Source organism: Strigops habroptila, chromosome 4 (genome assembly GCF_004027225.2).
Source record: "Strigops habroptila isolate Jane chromosome 4, bStrHab1.2.pri, whole genome shotgun sequence".
In the NCBI taxonomy this organism is placed as follows: domain Eukaryota; kingdom Metazoa; phylum Chordata; class Aves; order Psittaciformes; family Psittacidae; genus Strigops; species Strigops habroptila.
The window spans coordinates 49,827,137-49,842,378 of NC_046358.1; the positions used below are offsets into that span (position 1 = coordinate 49,827,137).

The 15,242-nt window shown below is 41.7% G+C and overlaps 1 protein-coding gene across 1 annotated transcript in view; it reads left to right on the forward strand.

Annotated features, from left to right (window-relative positions):
* Window positions 1-15,242, forward strand: part of MUC2 (mucin 2, oligomeric mucus/gel-forming) — a 60,015-nt gene that overhangs the window by 16,023 nt on the left and 28,750 nt on the right. Inside the window, exons 19-34 of the mRNA XM_030482234.1 lie at window positions 249-400; window positions 877-1,015; window positions 1,583-1,693; window positions 2,006-2,185; window positions 3,203-3,442; window positions 4,589-4,745; window positions 4,998-5,126; window positions 7,084-7,231; window positions 8,104-8,147; window positions 8,717-8,914; window positions 9,283-9,312; window positions 9,702-10,199; window positions 11,042-11,245; window positions 11,900-11,917; window positions 12,389-12,979; window positions 14,117-14,707. Coding sequence (XP_030338094.1) covers window positions 249-400; window positions 877-1,015; window positions 1,583-1,693; window positions 2,006-2,185; window positions 3,203-3,442; window positions 4,589-4,745; window positions 4,998-5,126; window positions 7,084-7,231; window positions 8,104-8,147; window positions 8,717-8,914; window positions 9,283-9,312; window positions 9,702-10,199; window positions 11,042-11,245; window positions 11,900-11,917; window positions 12,389-12,979; window positions 14,117-14,707 — 3,430 coding nt within the window. The remainder of the gene's footprint in view (window positions 1-248; window positions 401-876; window positions 1,016-1,582; window positions 1,694-2,005; window positions 2,186-3,202; window positions 3,443-4,588; window positions 4,746-4,997; window positions 5,127-7,083; window positions 7,232-8,103; window positions 8,148-8,716; window positions 8,915-9,282; window positions 9,313-9,701; window positions 10,200-11,041; window positions 11,246-11,899; window positions 11,918-12,388; window positions 12,980-14,116; window positions 14,708-15,242) is intronic.

Here is a 15,242-nt window from a genome sequence, read left to right on the forward strand (position 1 = left end):
TTTCTTTTATCCCAAATAATATTACTCAGTTGGCAATTTCATGATTTCCCTCCCCTTTTTCTTTTTACTGTGTCTTCATCAAAAAAGAAAAGAAAAACATTAGAAACCTAGAAAGAAAAACCTTATAAAACCTATCAATATTAGGCTGTTTTGTTATAAATGCTGTTTTTACTGGAATGCTTATGAAGAACTGGAATGAAAATGCAGTGCTTTTTCATAAATTAACAATTTTTGCTCCAATTTCTTAGTTCCAGGCAGAGTGTGTCTCAGGCTGTGTGTGTCCTGAAGGTCTATTTGATGATGGGAAAGGAGGCTGTGTTGAGGAGAAGGACTGCCCATGCATTCATAACAGCCAGTGGTATTCTCCTGGACAGCAGGTAACAGTGGACTGCAACACCTGGTAAGTTATAATTTTGTACTGTCTTCTAGAATATATTCTGTGCAATAAATTAATACCTATGTGTAGGCTTATGTACTACCATGGCTGCAATATCTGCAAGTATAAATCTTTATTTTCAGGCATACTCTTTGCTATCTGAGGAAATGCATATTGTGCTGAAAACATTGGGGTAATAGCTACCTCTGTTTTCAATAGGCATCTCCTATTAGGAAAGTGCACTCATTTTTTGATTAATGAGTGCTGGAAAATGATCAGATCTGAAAAATGTAGCTAGCCAGAGTTAAAAATCATGTTATAGGATTAAAACCATGCTAAACTATTGAAGTCAAAACTTAAGACCCTCTGTAACGCTGAAATTGGTATTGTGCGCATTGTCATGTTGTATCAGGTATGTGCTGATTTGGTTTATTCTGTAGTTTCCCAAACAACACACTCTTGGTGAGATCTGAAAATTCAATTCTTCTTTTCTCTTCTAGTACCTGCCATAAAGGGGTTTGGAGCTGCACTGAAGATGTGTGCTATGGGACTTGTATGATATATGGAAGTGGCCATTATATCACCTTTGATGGAAAATTCTATGACTTTGATGGAAGCTGTGAATATGTGGCTACTCAGGTAGTGCTCATCAGGGGGACTGAAATGGCATCTGATTGCCTTGGAGATATACTTTCCTTCTTGGTTTTGTCATTCCTTATTGCCTGCCATCACTCTTCCTGAGGTGTTAACACATTCTGCCAAGATAAATTCTGTATTTTCAGTGCCATCAAGCTGTATGAGTGTGGGCTTTTTCTGATACAGCGGTCACGAATTGTATTACATAAGAGGACTATTTTATAGTGATCTCTAACAGCTTATTATCAGTTGTCAAATAAATCAAAATTCTAAGTTTGTGAAACAAAGATACTTACATTTAAGGATATACTCCTCATTTTGTTTTATTGTTCCACTTCTTTCCCAGGTTCTGCCACACATGAGACTCTGAAATATTTATACGTATGCAGAGATGTATGTGTATATATTTGTGCATCTGTAAAAATATATGTATGTAGGATTTCACATATGAAGCAGCAGTAACGATTTATTCATTGTGGAGATTTAAATGATTCTAATTAGTACGAGATTGAACTAAAAATTAAATAATCTACCTAATCTTCTTATGCTCATTTTTAACTTTTTCAATAGGATTTTTGTGGTGATAGAAATTCCAGTGGCTCATTCAGTATCATCACAGAGAATGTCCCTTGTGGAACTACAGGAGTCACCTGCTCAAAGGCTATTAAAATGTTTCTAGGGGTGAGTAATGATGCTCAGTGAATATCAGTATTCAAGTATTAAAAAAATAAAAGTACTGCCCCAAAACCACATCCCTAAAAGCAGCTATAACAAGCAAAGGTTAGAGGTCCTATCAAATTTATCTGTAAATGTGTAGATTCTCAGGTACTAAAACCTTTGTCAAACAAAATTGCTACACTAATTCCTCTCATCTCAGACAATCATTCCAGACTTTGAGCTATTGGTTTCAGAATGACTTGTATTGTTATGAGCATATAAATTTTTTTCATCATATAAGTTAGTGTTATACTACTTCTCTTTTTTATCTTTCAGAAAACTGAACTGAAATTGGAGAACAAAGATTATAAAGAAATTCAGCGAGATATTGGTGATGATGTACATTATTGGAACAGGACAGTAGGCCTCTACCTTGTTATTGAGGCTAGCAATGGTGTGATGCTTATCTGGGATAAGAAGACTACTGTTTTCATCAAGCTGACCCCTGATTACAAAGTTAGGACCCATCTGTCTTTTTTCTGAAGTAGTAGTATGAATAGATCAGTGAGATAAGGAAACATAAATGTTGTTCTATTCTGACTCCATGTTTGATTCCTATATCCTCTGCACATTGATTATTAGCTTGCGATATTACTATCACAGCTTGCAGAGGTGATACTGGAGTTCCTTACTGTCCATCACGATGCATTGCAGAGGATGCATAGCATATGATTGCAATAAAGCTAAACTTCTAAGGCATTCTGAGTTTGTAAATGTGAAGAACTAAACACCCAAAGTAATTTATGGAACACAAATTGACTGTACATGCACTTGGAAACCTGCATAGAATCTCAGCCCTGAGTTAAAAACAGACTCCCTATGCAATGTCTGGAGATGGTTCTGATTTCTGAATATCAGCATGCTGAGTTATAGACGACTAAATTCATTGTGCTGAATAAGGAGGTGCAAGGTTGTATAAACAAGCTGTTCCTTAAGGGGGCTGATGTACCTTGAATAGCTCTACCAAAAATTCACTGTTGTGTGTAAGTTGCTAAATTCTTTCTTTCAAGGAAAATCAGTCCCTGTCATTTTTTTCCCCCATGGATTAGGTGGTGCTCATTATATTATAAGTTTTTAATAAAAACAGTTTTGAGCAAAATAAAACTCTCTCAGGCTTATATTAATATAGCTGAGTGACGATAAATTGAGAAAAATGGAAAATAAATTAGTTCTTAGCAGAAAGAGGTTTACACACTCTTCGGTGTTATAAGTTGGATGAAGGGATGCTGCAGTGACATGGACTAGATATAACTGGTTTCAAGTAGGGAAGACGTGGCAACTGAATAGTTTGCTGAGTACACAGACAAATAAAGGTTTAATTTCTGTTAAAATTATTTGGAAGTAAACATTAAAATGCTATTTACATGGAGAGTCGGTTGTCCTTTTTAATGCCAATGTTTTACTTTACTAGAGTATGTTTCTCACTTCTGTGGTATATTTTAAAGCTGTGGATACGTTAATTTTCTTTTCCAGGGCAAAGTGTGTGGTCTGTGTGGCAACTTTGATGACAAGTCTAACAATGACTTTACAACAAGGAGTGGGCTGCAGGACACTAATGCTCTGACGTTTGGGAATTCCTGGAAACAGTCTTCCATGTGCCCAGATGTTACAGAAGAGATAAAGCCCTGTGATGTAAAACCTCATCGGAAGTCCTGGGCAGAGAAAGAATGCAGCATCATCCAGAGTGAAGTCTTTAAAATTTGTCACTCCAAGGTCTGTAGAGGGCAATAAGTGATGGGACAACATGGTGCATTTCTGTTACTGCAGAAGCAGAGATACTGTCAAAAATGAATGAAGTGGCTAAATAGTGATCTTAAGTCTTCAGTACAGCTACAGGTGTCAATACATTTTACCTAGCCTTAGTCAAAGTAGTTTGAGTATCTGTGGCAATGTGACTGCATCAGTAGTGGCACCACCCCTGGCTGTACAAGCCCATATTCATCCCCACAGTTTCACAGCTACTGCTGTGCAAGCTAGCTTCATAAATCTGGCCCGAACAGGTCTGTGTGTACTGCAGTTACACTATCTCTTCTTGAGAGACTAGAATACTGTAATTTCTGAAAGGCCTTGTGATCATCAGACCCCTCTTCTGACAGAAGCAGCATACTATGCTTGAAAAGTGGCTGTTGAAGAGACCATTGCTGCTTGTAATATTCAACTCACAGAAGGGATCCAAGATGGAAACTGACATTGCACAGTTTAGTCATTTACTAGCTTTGCCACTACTAATGTGGCAAATTATCATATGCCGTGTCAGGCCAACAACCTCCAGACTACAGTGCATAGGGAGCACTCCTCTCTACTTCTTGTCTCTTTCTTCAGTATAGTAATATTAACAACAGTTTCTTCTTAACTCGCAGTGGAAAAGTCACAACGAATTATTAATTTCAGTAACTTAATATGTGTTTCTATGTTGATCCCTTCAGCAGCTAAAAATCCAGACTAAGTTTCTCTTCTTGCAGTCCCAAAGAAAAAAGTATAAATGTTTTGCTAATATGTCTTTCTGCTATTGCTCACCACTTGGTTGGCAAAGCTTGCTGGAAGGTTAGACTTCATTGGCATTAAACAAACTTGGTTTTGAGAGCAGTAAAATGTAATTCTGTTAAAAAATGTGGGCACAGACAGAGACTCTTATTTTTTTCAGTCATAACAAATTACGAAGGTACTATGTTATCCAAATTATTATCTAAAATATATTAAGCAGCTGGAAGCCTATAATATTTGTTTGTGATTTACTAGTTCTTAGAAACAGTCTCATTCCTGCCCAGCTCAATTCCCATATCTCAAGAGATCTTTCAAGCTTACTAGTTTGAAAACTAATTTGGAGATGAACTGGGGCATCATTTCTTTCCCCATCAGGTGGACCCAATTCCTTTCTATGAAGCCTGTGTTCATGATGCCTGCTCTTGTGACAGTGGTGGAGATTGTGAGTGCTTCTGTTCTGCAGTTGCTGCATATGCTCAAGAATGTACCAAGCACCAGGCCTGTGTTTTCTGGAGAACTCCTGACATATGCCGTGAGTAACAGTTAAACACAACTGTATCTTTCTGGCTGCTGTCAGGAAACCTATCAAATAAATCATTAATAATATCAAATTTTGATGTACCCTGTGTTTAAGTATAATAGCAGAAAGTCCAGGTCCTATACCTCGAGAGAAATTTTGCTGGCTTAACATGTAGATTCATTTAGGTTGTACCTTTAAAGATCTGATCAGAGCTACATTCTGGCAACTATGTTTTTATTCAGCTTCTCTTTTGTTTTTCATCAGCTATATTTTGTGACTACTACAACCCTCCTAATGAGTGTGACTGGCACTATGAGCCTTGTGGCAGTAATATCATGACCTGCAGGATAATTAATAATGTCAGCACCAACTTTTCAATACCATACCTGGAAGGTAATAAATTCCTTGCCATTTTTGTATTTTATTTCATATAACTTTGTTCAGGTAACATGTGATGATTATGGAATAGTCCATCAGCTTGACAAGTCAGCTTGATAAAATATTTCTTTATCTGTTACATAGAATTTATCTCCAGTCTTATATAAATGTTTCCTATAATGTAATTTGTTATTTAGTAACATCAGTGGATGATTGTTACGTTGCTGTTAGCCGTAAAACTCTGTCTCTGCTTGGCTAATATCCTTAAATATGCAAGATTATTACACCATTGTTATTTTGCATCCCATCATAAGGGCATTTCAAGAGAAAGAAACCTTTTACATGGTAAAGAACCAAGTTGCTGATAGCTAGGGGTTTTTAACCTCATCATTCTTTATGAATCAGACCCATCTTGACCTTATTAATGTGCAGCATCCTCCTATCTTTACAAAGGAAAATATCTTTGATATCAGACACACTGATGCTGTTATATATGTCGTCAGTGGGCTACCGGGGGCTACCTCCATATTTAGTGTATTTCATTTATAAATATATTAATAGGCGAAAGTCCTTGTGTTTGGTAACTGAAAAGGAATCTCATGTTAGGAGACTGCAATGATCCAGTAATGTAAATGACTTTACAAATATCTTCTGTTTTACCACATGATAATGTTGAAGAAAACAGCCAAATATTTGACCTCACAGTCTTTTTGGTCTGGACTGGAAGCAGTTATCTGCAGTTTAGGAATCGGAAAGAAATGCCCATAGTTTTACTTCGTTATTTTAATCCTTGAACTGCTGGTAATAAAACAAACAAACAAACAAACAAACAAAGCCCTGAAAAACCTTAACTAAAACATTCTTTTTTTTTAAAGTTAATTCCATGTTTTGAAATAGATTATTTTAGATTATTAGAAAGATTTGGAAAGTGTCAGAAGGCAGATCATTATATATCCAATTATCTTTCTAAAATTTTTGTTAGTTTGTTTTATCTTCAGTGGGAATATAGAGCATGTTTACTTTTGTTAGGGCATCTTTAGTACTGTTTTAGAGTGTGAAGCAACTTTTAAATATCAGTTAATTCGATGGTCATTAAATTTATAGGCTATTTGAGACACTGGAACAGGTTGACCAGAGAAGTTGTGGATGCCCCATCCCTGGCAGTGTTCAAGGCCAGGTTGGACGGGGCTTTGAGTAACCTGGTCTAGTGGAAGGTGTCCCTGCCTGTGGCAGGGGGTTGGAACTAGATGAGTTTTAAGGTCCCTTCCAACCCTAACCATTCTATGATTTCATGATACAGAAGACTTCATGTAATGAAGCATTGGATTTTACAAAAGTTTATTTGGAAGCAGGACAGAATATTCTTTTTTTAAATGTATTTACATGAAAAATGCAATAAGATTTGACATACAATTAATTTCTTGCAGCTGGGGTTTGAGTCACTGGGCAAGGGTGCACAAAAATGCAGATAAATTATCTGTTTGGGGTGGCGATATCTGATCTATTGAAGGTGCATAAACAAGGTCTAGTGCTCCAATAAATGTACTGAAAAATCTGTTTGTTAATGAATCCACTTCCATATTCTTCACTGAATTATTATTGATACAGTGATGACATTTCAATATCTGTAGAAAAATGGGGGTGTTTCTTTGTCTCAAAATTACTAGCTGCCCATAGAAACTAATATAAATTAGGGCTTTCTCCAAGATCTCAAACTTGGAAAAATCAACTTCTCTAGTTTTCTAGACTAAACTCTGATTTAATCCTCCTCACCCCAGTATTATCAATGAGAATTGTTGAAGTCTTTTGGAAAGACTTATTGTCCAAGGTTTAATTTGGATTGGAAATTTTCTGTTTTATTCACTACACTTTATTCAGTGAGAATCATTTACCTCCAGAAGGTATCCTATCATTGGGTTAACTCTTTATACTTTTTCTTCATCCTGCATACCGTTCTACTTGTCATCAACAGGTTGCTATCCCAGATGCCCTAATGACAAACCTGTTTATAATGAAGAGACAAAGGAATGTGTGACTGAAGATCAATGCTGGTGTTACATCAACGGAATTCATGTTCCCCCTGGGCATGAAATAACCACAGAAGAGGACTGTACAAAATGGTACATAAAAAATTGCAGAAATTTTGCAGTATTTTAGGAAAGAATTTATGTATGCTGAGCCCCTCATTTAGTTAACCATGCTTCAAGCAAATAGAGATGCAACTTCAACTGAAGAGCTGAAATATTCTAGTATTTATCTATACAAATCATAACATCAATGCCATTTATTCCAGTTGAGACTTAGATTCAAAATATATGGCAATTACAATATGTATGGATTATAAACTTTTCACTCATAATTTTCCAAACCCATAACAATCCATATTTCAGGTTGATGGTGTCATTATAATAGGCGTGTTAGCAAATGCATTAAGTATATTTAAGTGTCTTAAAAAATTTAATGGCATTAAACCTGGATGTGTCTCTATAACAACATTTTGATTCTCATTGTTTGCTCTTAGTAGAGGGGGCCTATTCTGCCTTGCATTCTCACTTAAAACTGGGATTTCAAAATCACTGTAACCTGAAAGTTTTTAGCCCTGGAAAAGATAGTTGAGTCTTAACTGCTTGTTCCTAGAACCTTACTAATGATAGCAATGACATCTATGACTCTAAATGGTGACCATAGACACACAAAATACCCCTTATGTAGCTATAAGTTCACTGCCCTGAAAAGCAGTTGCTATTATTGCACTGTTGCAACTTGCAACACAAAGTGATTCATGACAATTTTAAGATGTACTTATAGGATGAAAGTGATGACTTAAATGAAATAATGATAGGTAATATTGGAAAATATTACACCCAGAAAAATATCCAGTAGGATGAATGAAGATCAAGTGACAAATTTCTACAATTCTGTGCTCTTGGCTCTGCTAACAGGTGCCATAAAACATCTGCAAAATGTAAATATTTGAAAATTTTGCTTTTAGTGTCTGTGGCCCCTCAGGATCCATACAGTGTACACCAATCCCAGGTAAATAACATTCGATTTTTTTACAAGTTAATGAAAAAAAAAATGGATAGAACTGCTATATCTGTAGCTACAAAAGACTTAGTACTAATTTGGAATAATGATTTCCAGTGCTAGAAAGTTGTGGCCAAAGAAAATTGGGCAGCACTTTTGTTGAACCTTACTGCTAGTACTTCTTGTTCAACCTTTTTCTCACTTCCCTTTATTCTTTCTCCCTATATCCCGTATCCAAACTAATGGATTTCACTACAAGAGTTTGCTCTCCCAGAACATGTACTATTATAGAAAAGTATGAGATGGTAAATTGCAATTGTTATTTCTTGAAGAACGTTTTGAGACCTGGTTTGTAACTCTGTTCTTCCAAGTGTTTTATGCAGGGCTTTATTTAGCGTGCTTTAGTGTTCCTCTAAATGTCAAAATGAATTAGTGCCATGTATTAGAGCTAAGCTCCAGGTATAGATCTGAAAAGGGCATGCATGACTCATGTAAATGCTTACTTGTCCATAAGTAATAAGAGCGTTTGTCTCTTACCTAGTAGTAGAAAAATTGTACAGTAAAGTTCTTTCTTGCAGGGTGTCCTTGTGTCATCAATGAAACAAGTTATGAAGTGGGTGAAACTGTGGCACAAATACAGGATGGCAACATATGTATAACATATGTTTGTGCAGAAAACGGTTCTATAGTTGTTGGAAGTACTTATCCTTGTCCGACATCTACTTCACCTACAACCATTTCCACCTTCTTTCCTACCAGTACTCTAACCACCACAGGTAAAACTTCAACAGAGATGTACATCTAAAAATTACTTTCTTTAAGGAAAATTCTTCAAAGATAGAAGTACAAGTATACGGCCTTATAGTTGACACACATAGAGCAATATTTATGAATAGTTTTATCACTGTACAGTAAGATTTTTAAAACTTTGAGTTTATTTACTTTTCATGGAAGAAATTGTAACTATAAATGTACATTGTTCCTTCCTAATTCTGAAAAACATGTTAACATTTCAAAACCCTGCTGGAATAGAAGAAGTTGTATCAGTAGTGTCAGCAAAAAAATATAATTAGGATATTTAAAACTACTATTATAATTTTTCTAACTTCGCAGATGATGTACTCTATTATTTTTTCTATTTCAGTTACCACTACAAGCCCTCCAATAACTACAAGTAAGTTTTAAATAGAAAACTATGTTGTTAAAAAATGTCAAAAGAACATTTAAATTAAAAGTAAATTAAAGATGGCCACTATAGGAAAAATATGTATAAACCAAAAAAAATTTTTTTTTAATTGCAAAAATATAATAAGTATATAGAGAAGACCTTCAAAGGCCTCTGCTTGGTGATTTTATTTCGATGTGAAGCTTCCTGTTGAAAAACCTGGTAATACAGAACCAACTGCAGAACTCTTTTCTCCACAGAAAGAAAAATGTTTTCTCTTTTTAAAAAATTACAACTTGCAATGGATTGTTCTAGTCTTTTATGGAATAGAATACAAAATTACACTTCACAGGATGTTCTCTGTAAGCTCAATGCTGAATCTCTGTCTTTTTTTGCAGCTCCATGCTTTGGTTTAATCTGTAATTGGACTGAGTGGTTTGACATTAGTAAACCTGAAGAGGATGGTGGTGACTATGAAACCTATGATGCAATAAGAAATGAATATGGAAACAAAATATGTGAAGCTCCTGAAAATATTGAATGCAGGGCTAAAGATAATCCAGATGTTAGTTTAGAGGAACTTGGCCAGAAAGTAGAGTGTAATGTTACATATGGACTAATCTGTAAAAATGAGGAGCAAGATGTAACTATGTGGCAACTTTGTTATAATTATGAAATCAGGGTAAATTGTTGTGAGTGGCATGAAATTTCTTGTGAGACTACAAGTACATGGCGTCCAACACAAACTGCAGCTTCAACCACCACCAGCACAACAGTACCCATCACCACTACAGCCAGGCAACCAACAACAATTACCACCGCATCCATACCCACCTCAACAATCACAAGCGAATTCACACCATCAGTTACCACCCCAGTAACTCCAACCTCTCCAGGTATTTAGCAGACCAATACTCTCTACTCTTGCTTTGCACAGTAGAAATAAAGGGCTGTCAGCTACTAAAGGCATGTCATCTTCATACCAGATACTGAGCTGGCAGGAAGTCTTACTTATGCTGGTCTGGATGTCTGTCCTTCTGCTGGAGAGATTTCCAGAAAGACCCATTGTGTGAGACTAGACTAGGCCTTGATTTAGAGTACCATCATTTTAGGCGTTGTCTGGGAGGAGCTGTGCAGAATTCCTTACATTTCTCCACCTGCTTTCCTTCTAACAATGCTAAAGTTTGCTAGTACTCTATAAATACCTTCATCAGGCTGGCATTGCACAACAGGGAAATTACATGACAATTAGACTGGAACATATTCCTATGCATACTTCCTTCCCAGACCACAGTTTCCCCTCTCAATTCTTACTTCATCAGATAGCAAGATGTTCTGAGTAATAAGCCAGGGATAGAAAGCCTCACACAGCCTTACTCTTCCTTATAGTCTTACCTATTATTAGGTAATTTTGTTTACTGAGAAGCACATTACAGCAACATCTCTAGAAAAAAGACAGGGATGATGCTGTAATGTGCATCTTACTAATTCAGAAATGCTAGGAAAAGATTGCCATGACCCTATCTATGCACTAATTTCTAGAGCCAGAATGGAAGGACAAGAGAAATAGTCCTTTAATGTGATAAGAGTGGAATGATGGATATAGGTGTGTGGCAGATCCCTAACATGTAATTTCTATTCAGTGCACATTATGTCCCACTCATGTCTTTTATAACTTACCTGTTTTCTCTGTCCCCAATAATTATAATAGGAAGACCCTTGTTGACAATGAGCACAGGGTCCTTTCCACCCCTGTTGACAACCCCTCCCACGCCAACACCATCGGAGCCTCCCAGCAGCACTGCCACCACCACGACGCCCCCCAGCACCACCACCAGCAGCACCCCGGGGACATCAACGACCGTTCCTGCCACATCGACACCCACTCCAACTACTGCAAGCACATCCACGCCCACGCCAACGTACACCACCACCACACCACGTGCAGGTACTTGTCTGGTCTGTGCTCTCGCGTGTTGCCTTGCTATGGGAGAAGTGAAGGTCCATGAGCACCTCAACTCGTGTCTTCTGCCTGGATCAGGCATGGGAGTAGTTGTTGTGCGTTCCCTGAAATGGCAGGTGCCCAAAGCTAGCCCTCGGTCTGGCTGCCTCAGCGGTGAGGAGGGTGCAAGTGTCCTGGGTAGAAAGTCTTGTGTTGCTTGGCTCAAGAGGGCCCCGAGGGTATTTTCCGTGCTGGTGCCTCTGCCCACAGCTTAGACAGGTACTGAACTGCTGGGAAATCTTGATTTTGCTGCTGCTGGACCTCGTCCTTCAGCAAGAGAGAATGTACTCAGCGGGCGCCATGGTGTGCAGTGGGAGTGGGGCTTGGTTTTGTGGCATTGTCATTCCAGGCGCTGTTTGGGCAGAGCTGTGCGGAGTTTCTTCCCTTTCTTCTCTTGTGTTGCCTCTGTGGCCATTGTTGCCACTCACCTGTGGTTCTGGCTGTAGGAAGCTTTGAAGGTTTTCTCCAGGAGGCTTTGGGGAAAGGTTTCAGATCACGTGTTGCCCCTTGCCATGAACCAGTGCTCTGGGCAGCCAGGTTCTCCCAGCGTTCCTACGATCGCTGTTCTCCATCTGCCCGCGTGCTGCCGGGAAGCAAGCCGACGCTTTGGCAGCAGCAGGTGTCCTGTGCCTGCTTCTTATGTGGCTACAACCCTTCCCGGTGTTTGGTTTCTCCCTGGGATAGTGAGGTGGTGTGAGCGGCTAGAGAAGGTGAGAGAGTGGTGGGAGTCCCTGTTTTGTCCTGCTCCACCTCATCTGTTGCCCTTATGTGAGCAGTCTTTGCACTCGAGAAGCCCAATACAGCAACTTGCTCTAGCTGTGAGGTGGAGACACACGCGGCTCGGCAGTGCCTGTGTACTGTTTCAGCCTGCGTCCTGTTTCAGCCTGCGTGTGCTTCATAGGGCCGATAAGGGGAGGCCTGTCCACACAAGGGACTCTGTTGTGCGAGGACTAGCTACCGGTGTAGCAGTGCCCGAGGGGCACCTTTGCGTGCAGTGGACGCCCGGGGCATCACCCGTGAGTGTGCTGGTGCCCTGGCTTGCTGTATCTGTTCTCTAATTGTTCCTCTTGTGTCGTGCCGCAGACTGTGACTGCGTCTGGACGGACTGGATTGATGTGAGTTACCCAGATAGTTCTGACAGAAACAGTGGTGACTACGAAACCTTTGAGAATATTCTGAAGAACGACCCCTCCTGGGTCTGTGCGAAAGCGGAGAATATTTCATGCAGAGCAAAGCAGTTCCCTGACATTCCCATTGCAGAGTTAGGGCAGAAGGTGGAATGCAGTGTTAACACGGGGCTCACCTGTAACAACAGCGACCAGGCCATAGGAGGTATAATACCAATGCCGGTCTGCCTCAATTACGAGATCAGTGTCTGCTGCACCCCCAACATACCAGAGTGTATTCCTACAAGTACCACGACGAGCACCACGACAGCCCCTCCTTCGTCCACAATGAGCACAGGGTCCTATCCACCCCTGTTGACAACCCGTCCCACGCCAACACCATCGGAGCCTCCCAGCAGCACTGCCACCACCACGACGCGCCCCAGCACCACCACCAGCAGCACCCCGGGGACATCAACGACCGTTCCTGCCACATCGACACCCACTCCAACTACTGCAAGCACATCCACGCCCACGCCAACATACACCACCACCACACCACGTGCAGGTACTTGTCTGGTCTGTGCTCTCGCGTGTTGCCTTGCTATGGGAGAAGTGAAGGTCCATGAGCACCTCAACTCGTGTCTTCTGCCTGGATCAGGCATGGGAGTAGTTGTTGTGCGTTCCCTGAAATGGCAGGTGCCCAAAGCTAGCCCTCGGTCTGGCTGCCTCAGCGGTGAGGAGGGTGCAAGTGTCCTGGGTAGAAAGTCTTGTGTTGCTTGGCTCAAGAGGGCCCCGAGGGTATTTTCCGTGCTGGTGCCTCTGCCCACAGCTTAGACAGGTACTGAACTGCTGGGAAATCTTGATTTTGCTGCTGCTGGACCTCGTCCTTCAGCAAGAGAGAATGTACTCAGCGGGCGCCATGGTGTGCAGTGGGAGTGGGGCTTGGTTTTGTGGCATTGTCATTCCAGGCGCTGTTTGGGCAGAGCTGTGCGGAGTTTCTTCCCTTTCTTCTCTTGTGTTGCCTCTGTGGCCATTGTTGCCACTCACCTGTGGTTCTGGCTGTAGGAAGCTTTGAAGGTTTTCTCCAGGAGGCTTTGGGGAAAGGTTTCAGATCACGTGTTGCCCCTTGCCATGAACCAGTGCTCTGGGCAGCCAGGTTCTCCCAGCGTTCCTACGATCGCTGTTCTCCATCTGCCCGCGTGCTGCCGGGAAGCAAGCCGACGCTTTGGCAGCAGCAGGTGTCCTGTGCCTGCTTCTTATGTGGCTACAACCCTTCCCGGTGTTTGGTTTCTCCCTGGGATAGTGAGGTGGTGTGAGCGGCTAGAGAAGGTGAGAGAGTGGTGGGAGTCCCTGTTTTGTCCTGCTCCACCTCATCTGTTGCCCTTATGTGAGCAGTCTTTGCACTCGAGAAGCCCAATACAGCAACTTGCTCTAGCTGTGAGGTGGAGACACACGCGGCTCGGCAGTGCCTGTGTACTGTTTCAGCCTGCGTCCTGTTTCAGCCTGCGTGTGCTTCATAGGGCCGATAAGGGGAGGCCTGTCCACACAAGGGACTCTGTTGTGCGAGGACTAGCTACCGGTGTAGCAGTGCCCGAGGGGCACCTTTGCGTGCAGTGGACGCCCAGGGCATCACCCGTGAGTGTGCTGGTGCCCTGGCTTGCTGTATCTGTTCTCTAATTGTTCCTCTTGTGTCGTGCCGCAGACTGTGACTGCGTCTGGACGGACTGGATTGATGTGAGTTACCCAGATAGTTCTGACAGAAACAGTGGTGACTACGAAACCTTTGAGAATATTCTGAAGAACGACCCCTCCTGGGTCTGTGCGAAAGCGGAGAATATTTCATGCAGAGCAAAGCAGTTCCCTGACATTCCCATTGCAGAGTTAGGGCAGAAGGTGGAATGCAGTGTTAACACGGGGCTCACCTGTAACAACAGCGACCAGGCCATAGGAGGTATAATACCAATGCCGGTCTGCCTCAATTACGAGATCAGTGTCTGCTGCACCCCCAACATACCAGAGTGTATTCCTACAAGTACCACGACGAGCACCACGACAGCCCCTCCTTCGTCCACAATGAGCACAGGGTCCTATCCACCCCTGTTGACAACCCGTCCCACGCCAACACCATCGGAGCCTCCCAGCAGCACTGCCACCACCACGACGCGCCCCAGCACCACCACCAGCAGCACGCCGGGGACATCAACGACCGTTCCTGCCACATCGACACCCACTCCAACTACTGCAAGCACATCCACGCCCACGCCAACATACACCACCACCACACCACGTGCAGGTACTTGTCTGGTCTGTGCTCTCGCGTGTTGCCTTGCTATGGGAGAAGTGAAGGTCCATGAGCACCTCAACTCGTGTCTTCTGCCTGGATCAGGCATGGGAGTAGTTGTTGTGCGTTCCCTGAAATGGCAGGTGCCCAAAGCTAGCCCTCGGTCTGGCTGCCTCAGCGGTGAGGAGGGTGCAAGTGTCCTGGGTAGAAAGTCTTGTGTTGCTTGGCTCAAGAGGGCCCCGAGGGTATTTTCCGTGCTGGTGCCTCTGCCCACAGCTTAGACAGGTACTGAACTGCTGGGAAATCTTGATTTTGCTGCTGCTGGACCTCGTCCTTCAGCAAGAGAGAATGTACTCAGCGGGCGCCATGGTGTGCAGTGGGAGTGGGGCTTGGTTTTGTGGCATTGTCATTCCAGGCGCTGTTTGGGCAGAGCTGTGCGGAGTTTCTTCCCTTTCTTCTCTTGTGTTGCCTCTGTGGCCATTGTTGCCACTCACCTGTGGTTCTGGCTGTAGGAAGCTTTGAAGGTTTTCTCCAGGAGGCTTTGGGG